Source organism: Ranitomeya imitator, chromosome 3 (genome assembly GCF_032444005.1).
Source record: "Ranitomeya imitator isolate aRanImi1 chromosome 3, aRanImi1.pri, whole genome shotgun sequence".
Classification (NCBI taxonomy): domain Eukaryota; kingdom Metazoa; phylum Chordata; class Amphibia; order Anura; family Dendrobatidae; genus Ranitomeya; species Ranitomeya imitator.
In genome coordinates, this window is record NC_091284.1 from 615,495,438 (window position 1) to 615,519,373 (window position 23,936).

At 48.1% G+C, this 23,936-nt stretch overlaps 1 protein-coding gene across 4 annotated transcripts in view; it reads left to right on the forward strand.

Moving 5' to 3' along the window:
- Positions 1–23,936, forward strand: part of DIS3 (DIS3 homolog, exosome endoribonuclease and 3'-5' exoribonuclease) — a 37,446-nt gene that overhangs the window by 3,276 nt on the left and 10,234 nt on the right. For all 4 annotated transcript variants that reach the window (XM_069758137.1, XM_069758139.1, XM_069758138.1 and 1 more), the window contains 12 exons: positions 1,211–1,404; positions 1,541–1,614; positions 1,827–1,994; positions 3,549–3,710; positions 3,800–3,910; positions 3,989–4,126; positions 10,721–10,867; positions 10,995–11,111; positions 12,279–12,380; positions 13,920–13,984; positions 14,088–14,172; positions 17,865–17,992. In XM_069758137.1, coding sequence (XP_069614238.1) covers positions 1,211–1,404; positions 1,541–1,614; positions 1,827–1,994; positions 3,549–3,710; positions 3,800–3,910; positions 3,989–4,126; positions 10,721–10,867; positions 10,995–11,111; positions 12,279–12,380; positions 13,920–13,984; positions 14,088–14,172; positions 17,865–17,992 — 1,491 coding nt within the window. The remainder of the gene's footprint in view (positions 1–1,210; positions 1,405–1,540; positions 1,615–1,826; positions 1,995–3,548; positions 3,711–3,799; positions 3,911–3,988; positions 4,127–10,720; positions 10,868–10,994; positions 11,112–12,278; positions 12,381–13,919; positions 13,985–14,087; positions 14,173–17,864; positions 17,993–23,936) is intronic.

Here is a 23,936-nt window from a genome sequence, read left to right on the forward strand (position 1 = left end):
CACGTAACCATGGCTGTTCTAATGTACAGGCTCTAGATACCATGTATAACAGTTCCCCTAAATGAAAGTGCTAGAATAACGTCAGAAGCTCAAAAGAAATGTTGATGGAAAATAGTTACCGTATGTCTCTTGAAACTCATGGAGATGCAAAAAAGAAAAGTGTCCAGGTCCTTAATTGGTTAACACAAGTGCACTCCTTGGCTATTTGGAGAAAATGTCTAAATCTCAAACAACCACTTTAAATAGTATTTACATTTTTCTTTCTTATTTGACTAAGATGTCTTTCCCATAAATTATAAACATAAGGATGAATGACCTCGGTGAGATCAAAACATCTAACACCGCGGAGACACCATCACGTGTTTCTCAACGCAGTGATCCAGAACACTGCCCCCATCCCTTATGGGAAATATGCAAATGCATGTAGAAAAGCCGCCATACCTATGCCAAAACATGGTATCCATCCACAGACAGCGTATTTGCCCCTCATCAGTGTGGAGTAGGAAACTGGCTATTAGGAGCAGTGCTATGTTTTGGCATAGGTGGTTTTCCTTTTGGATGCTGCCCTTCCCGTGGTTGTTCCTTCCCGGTGAAAGACCTGGCTGTTTATTGCTTGCGTTGAGAAACACGTGATGGTGTCTCCGCGGCTTTTCTACATGCATTTGCATATTTCCCATAAGGGATGGGAGCAGTGTTCTGGATCACTGCGTTGAGAAACACGTGATGGTGTCTCCGCGGTGTTGGATGTTTTGATCTCCCCGAGGTCATTCATCCTTATGTTTATAGTCCTTTTACTAGGCACTGCTCTTAATAGCCAGTTTCCTACTCCACACTGATGAGGGGCAAATACCCCGAAACAGCTGTCTGTGGATGGATACCATGTTTTGGCATAGGTGGTTTTCCTTTTTGGATGCTGCCCTTCCCGTGGTTGTTCCTTCCCGGTGAAAGACTTGGCTATTTATTGCTTGCATTGAGAAACACGTGATGGTGTCTCCGCGGCTTTTCTACATGCATTTCCCATAAATTAGTCACCTCTTGTCTTCAACACTGGCCATTCACTCAAAAACTGCTCAAATCTGTCTACAAATCTGTCTGCAGTGAGGGATCAAATCGCTTCTTCAGACCATCTGTGAACTCAGATATTTGGTGTCCGGTACTGGACTAATGATATAGAGCGATGAGTAATATGTTGCATTTTCTGCCATCACAGGGAAACTTACATAGAACAAGAACAGGGGGAAAATGCTAATGACCGAAACGACAGAGCGATTCGGACTGCAACACAGTGGTATGGTAAACATCTGAAGAAATCTGCCAATCTCAAGAACCTGCAAGTGCTGCTAATAACCAACGACCGCGGTAACAAGGAGAAGGCCGTGCAGGAAGGCATTGTGGCATTTACATGTAAGTTGCTACTTTTCGGTTTACTTTCCCAATGCTGTATGTCATTGAGCACTCCTGTCCTTGAAGGGAGCTGTATAAACTTGATACTTGCTTTCCTGAAAATTTAGTTTTTTCTAGATCTATCTTTATATTTTAGGTGAAGAATACATTAAAAGTCTGATTGCCAATCCTGAACTTGTGGATCGCCTTGCTTGTGTGTCCGATGAGAAGGTAAAATATCAATGTGTTACGGTCTCGGGTTTCTTTCCAGTTTTATTCACCTTTGTCCTTTTGTGTGGGAACATGATGCTCCTCTCATGCATGCTATGGGAGCCAGCCATAAGTAGGCCATTTCTGGTTCACTAATGGGCGTCTTTTGGTTGCCTGGTTCGCTTTGTGACATATAACCGATTTCCATTGACGTGGTTATTTTCTTTTCACAGAATGATATAGAGAGTGGAAGAATTATTTTCTCTGAGCATCTTCCTTTATCAAAGTTACAACAAGGTATAAAATCTGGAATTTATGTGCAAGGGACTTTCAGGGCAAGCAGAGATAACTTTCTGGAGGCCACAGTGTGGGTCCATGGAGATTCTGCAGAGAACAAAGAGGTGAGAATTAATGCCCATTTCACTACAGAGATACATATTACTTGTCTTAAAGGGATTGTTCGGTCTCAGAAGAAAAGTCTGCGGTAACTCTGTGACTGCAGACTGATGTGAAAGTATACAATACACATACGATTTGTATGTCCAGGCGTGTGGACATCTGCATACTTATGGTCACTTGCCGACTAGTCTGTCCCGGCCTCTCAATAAAACAGGATTAATAGATATATATCTATATAAATAAAAATTATTATTATTATTATTAATAGATGTGCAAGAGTCTAGTCGGCATATGGTCATGTGACTACCCATCCACCTGTCAATAAAGGGAAATTGTGATGGTGTGCACATTATACACTGTCAGGATTCTGCAGTCACATAGAGCAACCACAGACTTGTTTTCCTTTGAGACCAGACAACCCCTTTAAAGTGACGCTGATCTGAGACGGTGCTTTAATTATAGGCAGATTTATATAATTATGAAGGGTGAAAATTGTTGACTCCTAAGTGTCATACAGTTGTATTGAAAAAGGTTTTGTATCTGGAGACAAGCCTGGTCAGTCAGGAAGTCACTTCTAACACTTCTGATTTGCTCTCGCTCATCTCTTCCAGCACTAAGAATGTCGTCTATATGGGATTGAGTGTCCTCTGCTTTCCAGGGTCACTGCCACTAAGACAGTTTAGGTGGGGAAAAGGCAAGGACTGGTCATGGTGAAAAGGCAAGGACTGGTCACCGGGAATCGCCCTGAAACACCCGTAAGGGTGACAGGGGATAAAGTCCTGCCTACGGGGTCCATGAGTGGGCGACGCCACACTGCTCTCTCGGTCACATCCGTGTGGGATAGCATGGTGAGACATGACACCCTGTTACCCTAGAACGATGAGCCTGAATGACAAAGGGAAAAGATTAATACACACAAAGCAGGGAACTTGCAAAGGAAAAAACTGTGGATGTGGGATCAGATCCAGGTCCGCCTCCTACAGGCACAAAGCTAAAACTGAGGTGCTTTGTGCCTGTCGGTGGGTGTATACCGCTGAGGAGGAGCTATTTTCCTTTTTTTGTATAATGTCAGCCTCCTAGCGACAGCAGCATACACCCATGGTTACCTGTGTCCCCCAATGAAGAGATAAAGAAAACCGTTTCATCAGTTCTGTTCTTCAGGACTGTTGTCCAGCATTGTGGCCATGCAGTAGGTGGGGGGAGGGGAGCAGTCTGGCAGTCACTGCTGTTTCTGGCATAGGTAGCTGTTAGTGATATGTCCCATTACACAGACCAACCGGTACCTTCCCGTCTTCTGCTATCCACTTATCTAGCAGCGTACATAGGCCGATGGCGGAAAATCTGAAGCGTTGTGCAAATAACTATGAATTGCGTTCAAACGTTTGGATTTGTTTCCCCCAAAGTTGTATCTTCAGTGTTGGTTGTCCTATACAGTTTACAGGGAAGACTTTCATCAGTAGTGTTTTTCTCAGACTTCACAATGACATTAAACAAATGCCCTGATTGTACTTTATTGTTGGGTTTGATGCACAATTCATGTTTCTAAACGTTCTCAGATTCTCCTGCAAGGATTGCGGCACATTAACCGAGCCATGCATGAGGATGTTGTCGCTGTGGAGCTGTTGCAGAAAGATAATTGGGTGGCTCCATCATCGGTGGTCTTACAGGATGAAGGGGAAAGCGATGATATTGACTCCGTCGAGGAAAAGGAGAAGATGGTATACATTCACTATTAGCCCAGTCTAGAATGGTAATTATTGGGTATTTGGAAAGCGTTCAGTGTCCTGACTCCAGGGTTTTGTTCCAGCTGCAAGCTTCTGCAAATAAATCTGTAAAACCTTCAGGAAGAGTTGTGGGGATCATAAAGAGAAACTGGAGGCCGTACTGCGGCATGCTGGCCAAGTCTCATATTAAGCAGGTAGGTGCCTGACGACCGTGTGATTCTTCTCATTTTCCGCTTTCTCTATTTTATGATTTGTACTGTTAACTCTTTCAGTCTACACGGCATTTGTTCACACCAGCTGACCGGCGGATTCCACGCATACGTATAGAGACCAGACAATCCTCCACTTTGGAAGGGCAGAGAATCATAGTTGCAATTGACGGATGGCCCAAAAATTCCAGATATCCTAATGTAAGTGGTGCCATACATAGTATCCTAGAATAATTGGACAGCTGCGTATGTAAGTGATCGATATGTGATATATGTATATAATAGATCTCTTAATAGATCTCAAGAAACTGATTCTTTATAGATAGCACTAGAAGCTGAGCTGTTTTCAAAATTGACGAAAATTTAACAAAATCCAAGTCTTGTATTTTTTTCACTATATTATGTGAAATACCCAAAGGGTTTTTTCTGATAATTAAAAGAAAAAAACCAAAACCTTACCTGTTTAATCCTTCACAGCACCATCATCGATGCTTCAGGTGGTCCCACGAGTATGTGTTCACTTCTGCAGCAATGATGTCCCATTAATCCATAGGACCACTGCAGCCAATCAGTAACTTGTCGATCACATGCTAGCATTTTAGCTGCGGTATTTTATGGTATATCGCAGCACATCATTTCTGAAAGAAGCATTGAAAGACCGATGGCTGTGGGGAATTAAATAGCTAATTTCTCTATCGCCTTTCATTGGGGGACACAGGAACCATGGGTGTATGCTGCTGCCACTAGGAGGCTGACACTATGCAAATAAAAAAGTTAGCTCCTCCTCTGCAGTGTACACCCTACCGACAGGAAGTAGGATATTCAGTTTAGCTTAGTGTCAGTAGGAGGTGGACACGGGTCTTTCATTAGACCCTTATCTACCTCAATGTGCGTCGTTTCTTTTCAGGTTTTTCCGGAGGGATACAGGGTGAACAGTCACACCTGTAGTCCCACAGTGCGGACTATGAGTACGGCGTGTACTGCCACCCTGTATCCTCGTAGATCCCTCACCAGGACCAAGATCCTAGCACACAAGCGTGCTCAGAAGTCCGGTCCTGGCTCCGTCCCCCACCCACTCGCCCACCAGAGCCTGTCGGTTGCGGAGACGAGGACGTCCATCAGCTCCCTGGACGTCTCATTCCTCTTCAGGTTAGTAACGACGTGGGATATTTAAGGTGAGTATTTTCCCCATTCCCATCCCACCCCATACAGATCTTCTAAGGGGGGATCCCACTGGTCGTCGCCCGTTTGCACGGGCAGCGGCACGCAGTTGCAGGGGCCGTTTTATCCGCGCGCACGGGCCGAGATCCCTTTACCGCACGGCGGCCGTGTTTTTCTGTCTGCCGCGCCGCTTCCATAGCTGCGGCCGTTCTGCCTCCTGTTCTGGCCCCTGCGACCGTACGATTCCGGCCGCCCTTAGCGCCATCTGTGCCAGCGCGGCGGCTCCCCTGCCATCTGTGCCAGCGCGGCGGCGTTTGCAGGCCGCCGCGCCGCTTCTGGCCCCCTGCGACCGTACGATTCCGGCCGCCCTTAGCGCCATCTGTGCCAGCGTGGCGGCTCCCCTGCCATCTTTGCCAGCGCGGCGGCATTTGCAGGCCGCCTCGCCGCTTCGGGCCCCTGCAGCCACGCTTCTCCGGCCGCTCTCTGCGGCCGCGATGCCTTTGTCCCAGGCTGCCCCGCCGCTTCATACCCGCGGCGCCGCGGTCTTGCACAGGTGGACGCCGGCCTCTAATTTAGGCCCCGGCTTCCCCCGGGGCCTACTTCCGGCCGCGACTCCGCCACTTCCTCCTTACATCAGGCGGGCTTTTCTCCCGCCCGACTGGTTCAAGTCGGTGAGCTCCGCCCACCAGGCGGTTAGCCCCGCCCACTTTCTCCTGCGCCCCTGAAGTGGTTTTTCGGCACCAGGACCGCTTTGCGCTGGCTCCTCAAAGCGCATAGCCTGGCGTCCTCATCCCTTGCGGCTCAGCATTGCAGCCGGTCCTGGACAGAAGCGGGTCCCAGAAGTCTGCTCTGTCTGCCTGCACCCCTGCGTTAAGGACCATCCACATCATGAGGTGCAGCTTTCCATCCATCACCTGTCGTGAGTACTAACCTTCTGGCTTCTTCATCGCCATGTCTAATCTTAAGGGAAATCGCTTTTGTTCTCCCTCTTCTGCCTTAGTCTAACACTTTGCGTGTTCGCCTTATGCCCACCGCAGCGTCTGCCGTGAGTAGCTCTGCACCGCAGACTGATACTCTTCCCTTCTGAATTTTTCCATCCACATTATGCTCACCGCCCAGGACCCCCCTCCCCCCCCGCCACTCTATCAGTAGCGGATCTCACACGGGTGTCCCAGACCCTTGTGTCCGTGCTAGATCGGTTGCCCCTGCAGACTTCCGTAGTAGCCAGCGGGTCGCAAGAAGCTCCGTCCGAGACTTCTAATACAGGCCGCGAAAGATCCAGACAGGAACGCTGGTCTGAGTTCTCTTCTCGGTCCACTTCGCCCCACGGTCCTTCTCTGTGGTCGACTTCCCCCTGGCCTTTCCCCCCGGAGTCAGGCGAGGTTTTCTCTGATGCGCCTTCGGAGGATAATTTGGGGCCGGGTTCGAACCAAATCGCTAACATGAGGGATATGGTTCAAAGCCTCATTGGAGCGACCAATCAGACCTGTGGCATCAAAGATTCCTCTACGAAACCCGCAGATCAGGCGGTTTCGTTTAGACGGTCTAAACTACCTCCCAAGGTATTGGCTCCTCATCCTGAATTCGAGGAGCTTCTGGCCAGAGAAAGAGCGAATTCGACCAGACGTTCTCAATGAGACAAGCGTCTTGGAGTCTCATAATCTCTTTCCTCCGGATCTCATTGCCAACCGGATTGAGAGGCGTTAGAGAACGACCTCTCCCCCTGTGGATCCGTCGGCTGCTAGACTTGCCACCAACACAGTCCTTATGCTGTCCGGTGGGGCGGCTCTGAAAGATTCCATCGATTGGATCATGGAATCCTTCGTGAAGTCGGCTTTCGAAACTTGCCGCATCATCCCAATGCCCGACTTTGGCTTCCACTTGGGTTTCAAAGTCTGTATCTGAGGGGCTAAACAACTCCGTTGGGGCATTCAAGCTGGAGCTCCATCAGGCCGGCTGGCGGAACTTGCCACCCAGATTACTCACGCAGGGGAATAATTGGTTCCCTGGACGTCGCGTCTTCTGCCGCACAGGCGCCCAGTGAGGTTGTTGCCAGCCGTCGCACTGTTTGGCTCAAGAGTCATCAAAGAAGTCCCTTACGAGCCTGTCTTTTCAGGGTTCACGTCCTTTCGGTTCCAAACTGGACCAAATTATTAAGGACGCCACTGGCGGCACCAGTCCCCTTCTCCAGACCTCGCCCACTTTCCCTTAGGCGGCTACTTCGGTCTTTTCGACCTTTTTCGTAGTTTCGCGGCATCAGATTCCTCTTCGCAACAGCAGAGGCCACAGGCACGTTAAGAGAAGAAGGTATTCTTCGTCTCACTCTTTCCTGGCGTGCCCGCTACTCCTAAGGCGGATTATCCAGGTCCAGGACTGGAAGTTCCACCTAGGCATGACCCACGACTAGACCCCAGCCCGTTTCTCAGGCTGGGCAACCATCTCCTGTTCCTCAGGGACGTCTGGGTCTCCTCAGTAGAGGACGCATGGGCCAGGGCACTTGTTCCCTCTAGAGACAAAATCTTCATTTCACGGTCCTGGGATCGTTTTCTTCAAATCCCAACCTCCAGGAGACCCCGCTCTAGTCCCGGGTTTCTTTACTGCCATTGTTTCCCTCCTTAAATCCGGGGTAATCGTTCCCGTCCCAGAACTGGAACGGTTCAACGGTTCACAGGCTTCTCTTCGAATCCTTTTGTACTGACAGAGGACGACAAGGTTCGTCCCAGTCCGGATCTCAATCTGCTGAACAGGAAGTTTCGTCGGAGACACTTAAGGATGATATTCCCTCGTTCAGTAATCGCTTCCATGGAGGCTCAGGAATTTCGGTTTCAGGCTCCCGAAAGTCTATCCATCTTTCCCAACATTCTAGCCGTTGCGGGTGGCTCGTCAACAGGAAGAAGTTCCATCTTGTTCAGCACCTCGTACGTATCTCCGGGCATGTTCTCCGATACTTGTCGGACCAGAGTCTTCCTTCCCGAAGACAGGATATCCCTCCTTTGTCAGGAAGTTCGCTTGCTCCAGGGTTTTCGGCTCCCCTCCTTTCCGACGGGCCTTGAAGGCCCTAAGGAGGTTGGTTGCAACATCGGAAGCAATTTTCCCTTCGCCCGTTTCATTCAAGACTTCTTCGGCAGGCTATTCTATCACAGGGGACAGGTCTGTCTTTTCTCTGCATCGTCCGATCCGGCTTTCTCCCGGGTCAAACTGTTCCTCGACTGGTGGCCGAGGTCACTTCTCTTATCCCAGAGTAGATCCTTCACAGCCTTCCTTCCAGTTCCCTGGCAGGTGGTGACGACGGACGCCAGGCCGCTCGGCGGAGGCGCGGGGCTTTGTTTCCTGTTCTTTCAGGGTTGTTGGTCGGCGCAGGAGTCCTCTTGGCCGATCAATATCCTCGAGTTCCGGATCATCTTTCTGTCTTTCCTTCACTGGGTAAGGATTCTCAGCAGCCTGCCAATTCGAATCCAGACAGACAATGACACAGCAATGGCATATGTCTACCACCAGGGGTGGACTCGGCGTTCCCTGGCCTCGGCCGAGATTCCAGGATCCTCCTTTGGACAGAGGCAACGGTCCTGGTGAGCTCCGCAGTGCATGTCCCCGGCATGGACTTTTAGGCCGCCGACTTCCTCGGCCGCGAGGGCCTCGCGGCGGGGGAAGGGTTCTTCAGGAGGTTTCCTATCGGATTGCCCTTCAATGGGGGACTCCAGAGGTGGACCTCATGGCGTCCTGATTGAACAGGAAGGCCCCTCGGGTCGGCCCAGGGTCCCGTGATCCTCTCACAGTGGTGTTGTCACTCTGGCCATTCCTTGGTCGCAGTTCGTGCTCCCCTATCGGTTCCCACGCCTTCCCTTGCTTTTCCAAGCTGTCGAAAAAGATCAAGGCGGGATGGGTGCCGGTCATTCTGATCGTTCTGGATTGGCACAGGAGGTCTTGGTCTGCAGACATCGTCAATCTTCTCGCGGACACCCCTGGTGCCTTCCAAACGGACCCGATATGCTGTCTCAGGGTCCGATCTGCCACCCGAATTATCGGTCGCTCAGTTTAACGGTGTGGCTGTGGACTCCACAGCTCTAAGAGCGTCCGGCCTTTCGGCCCAGATGAGCCACTCTATAATTCAGGCTGGGAAGCCTTCGTCTTCTTGCAGGATTTACTATCCTACCTGGAGGGCATACTTTCGTTGATGCGAGTCCAACCGCTTTTCTCCTATGTCCTTTTTCCCTGCCTTCCATTTGGTTTTCCCTCAGGCAGGACTGGATTCGGGCTTCGCTCTCAGTTCCCTAAAGGGCCAGGTTTCTGCGCTCTTCTTCCCTTTTAAGAAGGCGTTATCTTCTCAGCCACAGGTTACGACCTTCCTTCAAGGAGTAGCCCACACTGTCCCTCCGTACAGGGCCTCTGTGGATTCATGGGATTTAAAGGTTGTGTTGGTTGTTCTTAGGGGTTCCCCCTTTGAGCCTCTCAGGGAGTTTTCCCTGTCAGTTCTATCTCGGAAGGTGGCCTTTCTCAGGTGCATCTCTTCGATCCGCCGTGTTTTCGAGGTGGCGGCCATTTCTTGCCGACCTCCTTTCTTGATTCTCCACCAGGACAGGGTGGTAACAGGCCTCCGCCTTCTTTCCTTCCTTCCTTCTTTTCTTGGGGTGGTTTTCATCTTTCCACCTCAACGAGGACATCGTTCTACCTTTCCTTTGTCCAGCTCCGACTCATCCTCTGGAGTGATCGTTGAACAGGCTGGGCCTCGTCAGGGCAGTGAGGATCTCCCTGGCTAGCACAGCCGCTTTCCGAAAGATGGATTCTCTTTTCGCCATCCCTGATGGCGTGCGTAGAGGCCTGCCGGTTTCCAAGGCGACTATTGCTCACTCTATCAGAACGGCAACTTTCGAAGCTTACCGGGTCAAGAACAAGAGTGCCTCCTCCTGAGATAAAGCTCACTCTACCCGGGCAGTCGGCGCTTCCAGTGCGGTACGTCACGGGGCTTTTGCCGACGGCTTTGCAAAGCGGCAACCTGGTCTTCCATCCACACGTTTCGCCGAACTACGGCGGACTCCAGCCTGGGCAGAGGATCCTGCAGGCAGCAGTGGTGAGTCCTCGGACCTGATGGAAGTCTGTTTTTCCCACCCCAGGGACTGCTTTGGGACGTCCCATGGTTCCTGTGTCCCCCAATGAAAGGCGATAGAGAAAACAGGATTTTTGGTTGCTTACCGTAAAATCTGTTTCTCGGAGCCTTCATTAGGGGACACAGCACCCTCCCAAGTTAACAGCTCTGTTTACTGTATACGTTTGAGTTCTTTGAACACTCTGAGTGTTTGAAACTGTTAATCTATGGAGCGCCGTGGAATTTGTTGGCGCTATATAAAGTTTATTATTATTATATTATTCTTTCTCTTTTACATGTTGCTTCTCCTACTGCTTTCTCACTAACTGAATATCCTACTTCCTGTCGGTAGGGTGTACACTGCAGAGGAGGAGCTAACTTTTTTATTTGCATAGTGTCAGCCTCCTAGTGGCAGCAGCATACACCCATGGTTCCTGTGTCCCCCAATGAAGGCTCCGAGAAACAGATTTTACGGTAAGCAACCAAAAATCCTGTTTTTTGTTTTATTTGAAATCCCGGGAAACTCTTACATTCAGTTTTCGTTACATTAGGGTCACTTTGTGAAGAACTTGGGCGCAGCTGGTGATAAGGAGACTGAAACGGAAGTCTTGCTTCTAGAACATGATGTTCCTCATCAGCCGTTCTCCCAGGCTGTTCTAAGCTTTCTTCCTAAAATGCCATGGGCCATAACTCCCGAGGTGAGAAATGCTCCATCGTTCCTCTCTAAACCTATACTTCTATGATATTCTTTCATTTCCTGTATTCCTTATCACTGTTTATCAGACTTTTCAGAGATTGATCAGAGTTCTTTATTTCCACCTTCAGGACATGAGGAACAGAATAGACCTGAGGTATCTCTATGTGTGCAGTGTGGATCCTCCTGGTTGTACTGACATTGACGATGCGTTGCATTGTCGAGAACTTGAAAATGGCAACCTTGAGGTGGGTGACTTTTTATTGTGAAATTAGTGGCTTCTGTCCTGTCTGATATGGTAGCCCTAACATTATCTGCCGATTGAAGATGGAAGACCTAACTAATGTACAACCCGCCTCACCTGAAGGTCCTTAGATGATCCTTCCAGGCTAAACTGAATCAGCCCATAATACTTATTGTGAAGGGTCTGGCTTTTAACATGGTTTCCTACCCACAGCAGATTTGTCTTAATTTCCCTTTTTAAGCAGCAGAAACAATGTTACTACAAGTGTAAGCCAAACCTAGGAATATCCAGTGTAAGGTGGAAACCATGATGGGGACACAGCCCTGAAGCAATGCTGCGACCCATTATTCTTAGGATTGGTGAAAGTTTGTGGGGCTGAAATCTGTCAAGTGATGGCATGTCCTAGTAATGTAACGACTTATGATGAGATTTTCATAGCTCTTCAAATCTGTAACTGTCATAGTATTTCTTATTTTGGCTTGAAGACTTAAAGGGACTCTGTCACCTGAATTTGGAGGGAACAATCTTCAGCCATGGAGGCGGGGTTTTCGGGTGTTTGATCCACCCTTTCCTTACCCGCTGGCTGCAATATTGGATTGAAGTTCATTCTCTGTCCTCCATAGTACACGCCTGCGCAAGGTAAGATTGCCTTGTGCAGGCATGTACTACGGAGGACAGAGAATGAACTTCAATCCAATATTGCAGCCAGCATGCAGCCAGCGGATAAGGAAAGGGTGACTCAAAAACACAAAAACCCCGCCTCCATGGCTGAAGATTGTTCCCTCCAAATTCAGGTGACAGTGTCCCTTTAATAAAGAATTTTTCCACTTTCAGCAAACTGGGCCCCAAACGCTTGTAAGTGTGTAAAATAAGACATCCGGATGGAACTTTTACTGTTGCTGCTTTAGTCTCTGTGTTTGGCTGCAGTGCTGACGTCGCATTGACGGCACACATCACCACTGCAGCCAATCGCTGAGCTCAGCAGCTCTAACAGTACAGGCATTTGGGATCAACTGGGCTGAAAGTGGAAAAACCCTTTACGTTTAAGATTAAAACTGAAACTTTCTGAAATTTGAAAGAACAGGTTTTAGTTATTTTTTTGTCAGTTTCTATGCTGCACACACATTTATTTGGCTGAATACCATGATTTCTATATTGTCATTGTATACAGGTTGGAGTCCATATTGCAGATGTAAGCCATTTTATAAGACCTGGAAATGCCCTGGACCAGGAAGCCGCAAATAGAGGAACCACTGTGTACCTTTGTGAAAAGGTAACTTAGATTCACTGACGCTTGATTACAGTGATCACATAGCAAAATGTCACTTAGTTCAAGTTGAAAATCAGAGACTGTGTTATGGAAGTATTTTTGACGGCAATGTAAATTACTACAAAACAAGTGATCGTAAGTGTGATAATATAATGCACTGGGATAAGTGTACTCGATGATGAAATCTGATTCTGGCAAACATTAAAAAGTATCCGTCGCTTTAATTTTTATTTCATCAATAATACACATGAAAATGAGACTCTTTGTAATAGATATCATCAATCTGCTTCTTTCTCCTCTTGGATTGGTTTTCCACTCTAAAATCACAGGTAAAATCTGTATGCAGTGAAGGCAGATTTTCCCTTTCTGAGGATGACAGCTGGTGCTTTTATAATTCTATGGTGAGAAGGAAGGAGGAGACGGCGGCAGACACAGATATTCTGCTGAAAGAACAGGGTCAGTTCTCCATAGACCTGTGAATTGAGAATAAAATATCAGTTCAGGAGGAAAAACAAGCAGATGGATCTTATAAGGCTACGTTCACATTAGCGTTGCGCGCCGGTGCGTCGGCGACGCAACGCACGACGCACAAAAAACGCGCGCAAAAACGCTGCGTTTTGCGACGCGTGCGTCGTTTTTTGACGAAAATCGGACGCACGAAAAATGCAACTTGTTGCATTTTCTTGCGTCCGACGCTAGCGTCGGAAACGACGCACGTGTCGAAAAACGCCACCCAAAAAACGCACGCGTCCCCTATGTTAAACATAGGGGCGCGTCGCCGACGCAACAGCGACGCACATTAGCGGAACGCTAATGTGAACGTAGCCTAAGATTATTACATTGTGTCTTACTTTCATGTGTACTATTGATGTATGAGAGCAATATGAAAACAATGTTTACTCTTTACATGTTATTGTGAACCTGTCATGTAGTCTACACTTCACAAACTGAATAAATGGCCATTTAAGCCCCGTTATTCCATACCTTGGTGGCCCCGAAGTGTTTCTCCAGCACTGAGAAATCCCTTTCTGCGTGTGTATGCTAATGAGGCTATATCATTGTATGGTTCATTAGTAAGACATGGCGATAGCGGTTTTCTAGGTCTAATGTTATAGAGGAACTGCTGGAGAAGTCTGAGTCTGGAGGACAGACCCTCAGTGTTGTGCGCCAAGCACAAGATCTTCTACTCCCTTGTAATTGCCAGCATCGATAGTGGCTGATACAGCATGATGTCATCGATAATGGACGGCAGCCGCATTTTCATCCATCGGGGGATTCTAGTATCCTGTAACTCGGGTCAATAAGAACACTTACCGCTGGTCACTGAGGGGTTAAGGGAATTTCAGATTTTTAACTGTTTAATGGGCTTGCTTTGCGCTATTAGTAGCCCATGTATCCAGTTCACTTTTAACAAATCAAATTATTATTTAATTGTATGTCATAAGAAATTATACTAATCGGTCTAATTGTTGTTGATGATTTTATTACATTAATTGTTACTGATCAGATGTGCAAGTGCCAATATCTCGTGTTCTCTTCCAGAGGATTGACATGGTGCCAGAACTTCTCAGCTCCAACCTCTGTTCTCTAAGATCAGATGTGGACAGGTATGTGTGGAAGTTCCCCTAAACCGGATTTATGTAACATCTGCTTTTATTATTATTATGGAAATATATAAGCAGAATTTTCTTTGCTGTCTTTTTTTCCTAGGTTGGCATTTTCCTGCATTTGGGAGCTAAACCGTAATGCTGAAATCATAAACACAAAATTTACCAAAAGTGTTATCAATTCAAAGGTGAGTTTTGTGTCTCACTTTTCTTTATCCTGTTGAAATTAATAGTTTTGAAGGCATTTTGGATGATGTATATCAACCATAAAAACGGCTTCCACTTGTCTGAGAAGGATGTCTTCAAGAATTTGGAGTATGTCTGTGGGAAGTTTAGCTCCATTATCGGAGGAGCATTGATGAGGGCCTGACTGGCCGTCTCCATTCTAGCTCATCCCATAGGTGTTAGATAGGACTGAGTTCAGGTCTCTTTGTGGGCCAGTCACGTTCTTCCAAAGCAAATTTGCTCAACCATGTCTTCATGTACCTCGCCTTGTGGCTCGAAGCTCAGTCATTCTAGAACAGAAGAGGGCCTCTCCAAACGGTGCCCACAAAGCTGGAAGCATACGATTGGCCAAAATGTCTTTCTGTGCCAAAGCATTAAGTTTCACCGGACCTGAGGGGTTTAGGCCAACTCCTAACAAAGCAGCCTCGTAGCATTATGCCCCATACATCTAACTTTACAGGTCGCACCAAGCAGTCAGATAGGTAATGTTTAATGATGAGCGAACGTGCTCAGAAAAGGCATTATCTGAGCATGCCCGTGTGCTGACCGACTGTCTACGGCGTGCTCGAATTATATGTTCGAGTCCCAGCGGCTGTCTGTGGATGGATACCATGCTTGGCATAGGTGGCTTTCCTTCATAGGATGCTGCCCTTCCCGTGGTTGTTCCTTCCCGGGGAAAGGCCTGGCTATTCACTGCTTGCGTCGAGAAACACGTGATGGTGTCTCCGCAGCTTCTTTACATGTTAGACAGCAGCAACACGTTCAGGGATTGCCTGACGTGCAATCTCTGCATGCATTACAGCTCTCTAATAGCGAGACATGCAACTGCTGGGACTTCAACATATTTTCCGAGCATGCCGTAGACACTCGGTCAGCACACGGGCATGCTCAGATAATGCCTTATCCAAGCAGATTCGCTCATCATTAGTAATGTTCTGAAATTCACCAAACCCAGACTTGTCTATTAGACTGCCAATAGTGAAGTGTGATTCGTCATTACTACATTTCCTCCGCTCTAGATTCCAGTGTTGGGATGTTTTACACCACTCCATCCACTGCTAGGCATTGTGCTTGGTGATGTAAAGTTTGCATCCTGCTTCTCAGCCATGGAAATCCATGGTATGAAGCTGATGTTACAGTGGACCTAAGACTTGCTATACATATGTACATTTTACTGGTATAACTGCTGCTGGTCTCCTGAATCTTAAGAGGTTTTTCTCCAGTTCCTGCACCTCTCCATTCCTGGGATATGGTCAGCTCTTCCTTTTATGGAAATCTAGTCTCTTTAGCCAAGTGGGCAGGATCCTCAACTCTTCTATGAATCTTCTTGAGGATTATGTCCATTTGCCTAAAAAGACTAGACTTGCATATAAAAAATGGAAAGGCACAAGCACAAAAAAAAAACGCCAGATTCAGAAGAGCAGCGACAATTACACCAGGTAACAATATTCCATATACCGTATATACTCGAGTACAAGCCGAGACCTCTAATTTTGGCACAAAAATACTGGGAAAACTTAATGACTCGAGTATAAGCCTAGGGTGGAAAACTCAGCAGCTACCGGTAAATGTCAAAAATAAAAATAGATACCAATAAAAGTAAAATTTAATTGAGACATCAGTAGGTTAAGTGTTTTTGAATATCAATATTGAATCAGGAACCCCATATAATGCTCCATACAGTTCATGATGGGCTCCATAAGATGCTCCATATTAAAATATGCCCCATATAATGCTGCACAAATGCTGAGTATGGCCCCATAAGATGCTCCATACAGATATTTGCCCCATGTAACGCTGCACAAATGTTGATTATGGCCCCATAAGATGCTCCATACTGACATTTGACCCATATGCTGTTGCTGCGATTAACAAAAAAAAAAATGACATACTCACCTGTCAGGCCCCCAGCACTTTCTATATTCACCTGCTCCGCGTTCGACCGATGGGCGCCGTTGTGTGTTCCCCCGTCCTCTGCACTGACTGTTCAGGCAGAGGGCGGCGCGCACACTAATCGCGTCATCGCGCCCTCTGACCTGAGCGTCACTGCAAAGGACGGGGAAGACACAGTAGTGGCTGGAGGTGGAACGGGGAGCAGGTGAATATCGCACACTGCGTTATACTCACCTGCTCCTGGTGCGGTGTCCCTGGTTCTCCGGCGCCGGCAGCTTCTTCCTGTAGTGAGCGGTCACATGGTACAGCTCATTACAGTAATGAATATGCAGCTCCACCCCTATGGGAGTGGGGTCCATATTCATTACTGTAGTGAGTGGTACCATGTGACCACTCACTACAGGAAGAAGCTGCCAGCGCCCGGAGAACCAGGGACACCGCACCAGGAGCAGGTGAGTATTATTAGACAGCTGCCGCTCCCCCTCCCCTGCCGACCCCGGGAATGACTCGAGTATAAGCCGAGAGGGGGCAATTTCAGCCTAAAAAAATTGGGCTGAAATTCTCGGCTTATACTCGAGTATATACGGTATATGGCAAGCGATGGTTCCTGTTTAATTCCAGAGGAGGTTAGGAGCTCTGCAAACATTGAGTAAATAAAGCGTCGGTGCATAAATGTCACCATGTGGCACGATTCAGAGACCCCTCTCTGTAACTTTATGTGGTCTCCATGTCTTTGCTGAGTTGTTCTGGTTTTTAAAGGGAATCTGTCACCAGGTTTTTTTGCATCTAATATGAGAGCACCATGATATAGAGACAAGAGACCTTGATTCCAGTAATATATAAACCTATAAGAGAACGCCAGGTAGTGGTTTGGGGTACGAAGTAAAAGGATATACCAAGTCCGACAAGGATTATAAATATAACCCAAAATCCACAACCAAGCAATAAGAGGTGTCAACAACAATTTATTAAAGCATAAAATACACACATAATATGCAAAAAATTTACATGGACAACAGATGCTTGGGAAGAACAGAACAAACTACATCAGCATAATAGATGTTAACTGCTGATAAAAGAACACAAAAAATCCAGGCATCCTAGCTATACCACCACACCGGAATATGCTCATGAATAGAATGAGCATCCAAAACGGATCATACGTAGATCGCTCCGCATAAGGGCATAACAGTAGCGAATAATAAGTAACAGGCCCAGAGCGATAACCCAAAGAGGTGATGATAAGTCTCCGAAGAAATATATTTATCTGTGAGGCTCAATACATATACAGAGCATAAGGATGTACTAAACACCAGCAAGCCCAAGTCCTAGGAAAGATGTACGCATGCTACCAAGAATGTAAAGATGTTACCTTGAGACATGCTGGTGTCCGAGCGCCGGTGTGGTGGAAGCAGGAGGGAGCCTCGACGCGCGTTTCGCCGTCGCGGGCTTCGTCAGGAGGCCAGTAATGTATCATTTATTGGGCTCCTTGCTGTAGTTTTGATTAAAATCATGGTTTTATCTGCAAGAGATTATTATTTGAGGACTGGCAAACTTGCTGCCATGTAGTCCTCCATATTCATGAGCTCTGTATAACCCCGCCCCCCACAGTGTACACAGAAAGCAGCCAATCAGTGGTGTGGGTGAGGTTATATTTTAAATGGCGTCAATAAGGAATGAATCTAATGCAGTTTTGTCTCTTATTGCTCCGCAATGATTGTGTCTTACTAAAGCAAACTCCTACAATTCTTCTCTCTTGCAGGCTTCCCTCACCTATGCTGAAGCACAGATGAGAATTGATTCTCCCAACATGAATGATGAGATTACCAAAAGTCTCCGTCAGCTGAATAAATTAGCAAAGATATTGAAGAAGCGGAGAATAGATAATGGGTAAATTATTGAATATGTTTTCGTTTCTGACCTTTTACTATAATCCTCTGTAATCTATCAGTGACACTGAAATGATTTGTTTGTTAAAGGGACATAATAGCAGAAGATAAATTATTCTAAAACAATGTTTCCCTCTGCAGAACAACCCTTCTATGTCTGAGAGATGCCTGGTTGAACAGATAACAGGATTTTTGGTTGCTTACCGTAAAATCTGTTTCTTGAAGCCTCCATTGGGGGACACAGGAACCATGGGTGTATGCTGCTGCCACTAGGAGGCTGACACTATGCAAATAAAAAAGTTAGCTCCTCCTCTGCAGTGTACACCCCACCGACTGGCATTATACTCTTCAGTTAGTGAGAAAGCAGTAGGAGATAATGAAACAAGGTTGAAAAACCATAACCACAAACTTGAGAACTGTAACGTGAGAACAGTCATAGAACAGATAACAACAGAAAACATTGGGAGGGAGCTGTGTCCCCCAATGGAGGCTTCAAGAAACAGATTTTACGGTAAGCAACCAAAAATCCTGTTTTCTTTATCGCCTCTCATTGGGGGACACAGGAACCATGGGACGTCCCAAAGCAGTCCCAAGGGCGGGAAAACAGACTTCCATCAGGTCAGAGGACTCACCACTGCCGCCTGCAGGATCCTTCTGCCTAGGCTGGCGTCCGCCGATGCGTAGGTATGGACCTTGTAAAATTTGGCGAACGTGTGGATGGAAGACCAAGTTGCCGCTTTGCAAAGCTGTAGGGCGGAAGCCCTGTGGTGCACCGCCCAGGAGGCGCCGCATGCAAAGTACGTGACTAAGGTAGTAGATGAAGAAGAAGTAGGGGGGCGAGAGCGGCCCCCTTTAGAGGAAGACATTTTGAGGGACCCTGAAGATGCCAGTTGGTTAGGGGACAGTGGGCAGAGGGGGGTGTCAGACTGCAGTGCAGCTACTCACGGACCCGGTCCTGGAAGATGTCCCACTTGTCCTTGGTGGAGAAATCCCCTGGTGCTGAGCTCACAGAAGATGCGGGCGAAGGAGCGTGGCGCGCTGCGTGAGGCACTGCAAGGGCTGTTGCTGTGGTGTGAAGCGATGCTCACACCAGACGAGTGTCCCACGAGGAAGGGGGCGGAGCTAGACGCAGAGGCGCCGGTGGGCAGGTCATAGTATGTCGGGCGGGAAAAAAGCCCGCCCGCAGAAGCGGAAGAGACAGATCCGAAGACCGGAAGTAGGCCCCGGCCGAAGCCGGGGCTTAAATTAGGAACCGGCGGCCGGGAAACGAGCCGCAGCGCCGGAGCTATGCGCTGCGACGGGAGGCTGACGGCACAGGCGCCGCAGCCTGGTAGGCTGCGCCGCTGAAGGGTGCCGCAGATCCACCTCCTGCGGCGCCGGAGCAATGCGCTGCAGCGATAAGCAGCGCGATAGACTGCAGGGCTGCTGCGCTGAGGACTGTGCCCAGTGAAAAACCGCAGCGCTGATAGTGCGCCACGGAAAGGAGCGAACAGCAGCCAAGAGCTGTCAAGAAAGAAATCACGGGTGAGAGCGCTGCGGCCAGAAAACAGGCGCCGCAGCCTGCTCAGAATGGGGAAAATGCTGGAGCTCCAGGATCACCGATAAAATATCGACCGCGCCGCAAGGTTACAGGCGATGACCGGGTAAGAGAGGGTCACCGTCTGGGAGCCCTTAACAAGAATCCCCCCCCTAACAAGGATCTGGGATGGGATAGGGGAAATACTCACCTAAAAAACATCCCACACCGTACTAACCTTAAAAGGGGGTGAGACATCCAGGGCTGATGGACGTCCTCGTCTCCTCCAACCGACAGGCTCTGGTGGGCGAGTGGGTGGGGGACGGAGCCAGGACCGGACTTCTGAGCACGCTGGTGTGCCAGGATCTTGGTCCTGGTGAGGGATCTGTGAGGATACGGGGTGGCAGTACACACCGTACTCATAGTCCGCTTGTGGGAATACAGGTGTGACTGCTCACCCTGTATCCCTCCGAGGAAAACTGAAAGAAAACGACGCACATTGAGGTAGATAAGGGTCTAATGAAAGACCCGTGTCCACCTCCTACTGACACTAAGCTAAACTGAAGAGTATAATGCCAGTCGGTGGGGTGTACACTGCAGAGGAGGAGCTAACTTTTTTATTTGCATAGTGTCAGCCTCCTAGTGGCAGCAGCATACACCCATGGTTCCTGTGTCCCCCAATGAGAGGCGATAAAGAAAGTGTATGTGCTTAAAGGGAACCTGTCAGCAGGATTGTGCTCAGTAACCTACAGACACTGTCAGGTCGGCGCCGTTATACTGATTACAATGATACCTGGGTGATGAAATCCGGCTTGTGGTTGTTGCTTAATCTTTATTTTCAGTTACTGATATTCTCATGCTCTGGGACGGCCTGTGGGGGGTCTTACATATTCATCTATATGGCTTATGCCCTGTCACTGATCCCTCACTGACCAGCCCCCTATTTTACATACTGAATATAATATGGTTTGAAAAAAGAAAAAAAAAGACGCATGATACACAGGTATCATTGTAATCAGTATAACTTCACCCACCTTACACTGTAGGTTACTGTGCACAATCCTGCTGACAGGTTCCCTTTAACCCCTTAGCGACCGCCGATACGCCTTTTAACGGCGGCCGCTAAGGGTACTTAAACCACAGCGCCGTTAATTAACGGCGCTGTGGAAAAAGTCCATAACGCCCCCCAGAGGCCGATTTTCTCCGGGGTCTCGGCTGCCGAGGGTAGCCGAGACCCCAGAGAACATGATTCGGGGGGTTTTTAACCCACCCCGCATTTGCGATCGCCGGTAATTAACCATTTACCGGCGATCGCAAAAAAAAAAAAAGCGATCTCTTTTTAATTTCTCTGTCCTCCGATGTGATCGCACATCGGAGGACAGAGAAAAGGGGTCCCAGGTGGCCCCCCAATACTCACCTAGCTCCCCCGATGCTCCTCGTGTCTCCCGGTGGGCGCCGCCATCTTCAAAATGGCGGGCGCATGCGCAGTGCGCCCGCCGGCCGGCACCGGGAGAATCTTTGGGGTCTCGGCTGCCGGGGGTAGCCGAGACCCCAAAGAGCACGATCGGGGTCGGTATTACCGACCCCTGTTTTGCGATCGCCGGTAATTAACTGTTTACCGGCGACCGCAAAAAAAAAAAAAAAGTAAAGTGTAATTCTCTGTCCTCTGATGTGATCGCACATCAGAGGACAGAGAAATAGGGGGATTCGGGGACCCTAGCATACTCACCTAGGTCCCTGGATCCTCTTGCTGCTCCTCCTGGCCGCCGGCAGCAGAACATGGCGGACGCATGCCCAGTGCGCCCGCCATCTGTCTCCATCTGCCGGCCGGCAGGAGAACAGCAGTTGGGGTTAGGGTTAGGGTTAGGGGTAGGGTTAGGGGTAGGGTTAGGGGTAGGGTTAGGGGTAGGGTTAGGAGTAGGGTTAGGGGTAGGGTTAGGGCTAGGGTTGGGGCTAAATTTAGGGTTAGGGTTGGGGCTAAATTTAGGGTTAGGGTTGGGGCTAAACTTAGGGTTAGGCTTCTTTCACACTTACGTCGGTACGGGGCCGTCGCAATGCGTCGGCCCGACATACCGACGCACGTTGTGAAAATTGTGCACAACGTGGGCAGCAGCTGTAGTTTTTCAACACATCCGCTGCCCAATCTATGTCCTGGGGAGGAGGGGGCGGAGTTACGGCCACGCATGCGCGGTCAGAAATGGCGGATGCGACGTACAAAAAAACGTTTCATTGAACGTTTTTTTGTGCCGACGCTCCGCCAAAACACAACTGATCCAGTGCACGACGGACGCGACGTGTGGCCATCCGTCACGATCCGTCGGCAATACAAGTCTATGGGCAAAAAACGCATCCTGCGGGCACATTTGCAGGATCCGTTTCTTGTCCAAAACGACGGATTGCGACGGAATGCCAAACGACGCAAGTGTGAAAGTAGCCTTAGGGCTAGGGTTGGGGCTAAAGTTAGGGCTAGGGTTGGGGCTAAAGTTAGGGTTAGAGCTGGGATTAGGGTTAGGGTTTGGATTAGGGTTGGTATTAGGGTTAGGGTTGGCATTAGGGTTACGCTTGGGATTAGGGTTAGGTTTGGGATTAGGGTTAAGGTTAGGGTTGTGATTAGGGGTGTATTGGGATTAGGGTTAGGTTTGAGGTTAGGGTTGAGATTAGTATTAGGGGTGTGTTGGATTTAGGGTTTTGATTAGGGTTATGGTTAGGGTTGACATTAGGGTTGTTTGGGGGTAAGGGTTGTGATTATGGTTAGGGTTAGTGATTAGGATTATGGATCAGGTTGGGATTAGGGTTAGGGGTGTGTTGGGGTTAGGGTTGGAGCTAGAATTGGGGGGTTTCCACTGTTTAGGTACATCAGGGGGTCTCCAAACACGACAGCCAATTTTGCGCTCAAAAAGTCAAATGGTGCTCCCTCCCTTCTGAGCTCTGCCGTGCGCCCAAACAGTGGGTTACCCCCACATATGGGGCATCAGCGTACTCGGGATAAATTGGACAACAACTTCTGGGGTCCAATTTCTCTTGTTACCCTTGTGAAAATAAAAACTTGGGGGCTACAAAATCTTTTTTGTGAAAAAAAAAATATTTTTTATTTTCACGACTCTGCATTCTAAACTTCTGTGAAGCACTTGGGCATTCAAAGTTCTCACCACACATCTAGATAAGTTCCTTGGGGGGTCTAGTTTCCAAAATGGGGTCACTTGTGGGGGGTTACTACAGTTTAGGTACATCAGGGACTCTGCAATCGCAACATAATGCCCACAGACCATTCTATCAAAGTCTGCATTCCAAAAAGGCGCTCCTTCCCTTCCGAGCTCTGCCGTGCGCCCAAACAGTGGTTTACCCCCACATATGGCGCATCAGCGTACTCGGGATAAATTGGACAACAACTATTGCAGTCCAATTTCTCCTGTTACCCTTGTGAAAATAAAAACTTGGGGGCTACAAAATCTTTTTTGTGGAAAAAAAAATATTTTTTATTTTCACGACTCTGCATTCTAAACGTCTGTGAAGCACTTGGGCATTCAAAGTTCTCACCACACATCTAGATAAGTTCCTTGGGGGGTCTAGTTTCCAAAATGGGGTCACTTGTGGAGGGTTTCTACTGGTTAGGTACATCAGGGGCTCTGCAAACGCAACATAATACCCGCAGACCATTCTATCAAAGTCTGCATTCCAAAACGGCGCTCCTTCCTTCCGAGCTCTGCCGTGCGCCCAAACAGTGGTTTACCCCCACATATGGGGTACCAGCATACTCAGGACAAATTGGACAACAACTTTTGGGGTCCAATTTCTCTTGTTACCCTTGTGAAAATAAAAATTTGGTGGCTAAAAAATCTTTTTTGTGGAAAAAAAAAATATTTATTTTCACGGCTCTGCATTATAAACTTCTGTGAAGCACTTGGGCATTCAAGGTTCTCACCACACATCTAGATAAGTTCCATGGGGGGTCTAGTTTCCAAAATGGGGTCACTTGTGGGGGATTTCTACTGTTTAGGTACATCAGGGGCTCTCCAAACGCGACATGGCGTCCGATCTCAATTCCAGCCAATTCTACATTGAAAAAGTAAAACGGCGCTCTTTCTCTTCCAAGCTCTGCGGTGCGCCCAAACAGTGGTTTACCCCCACATATTGGGTATCGACGTACTCAGGAGAAACTGCACAACAACTTTAGTGGTCTAATTTCTCCTGTTACCCTTGTGAAAATAAAAATTTGTGGGCAAAAAGATCATTTTTGTAGAAAAAAATGCAATTTTTTTTTTTCACGGCTCTACGTTATAAACTTCTGTGAAGCACATGGGAGTTCAAAGTGCTCGCCACACATCTAGATAAGTTCCTTAAGGGGTCTAGTTTCCAAAATGGTGTCACTTGTGGGGGGTTTCCACTGTTTAGGCACATCAGGGGCTCTCCAAACGCGACATGGCGTCCA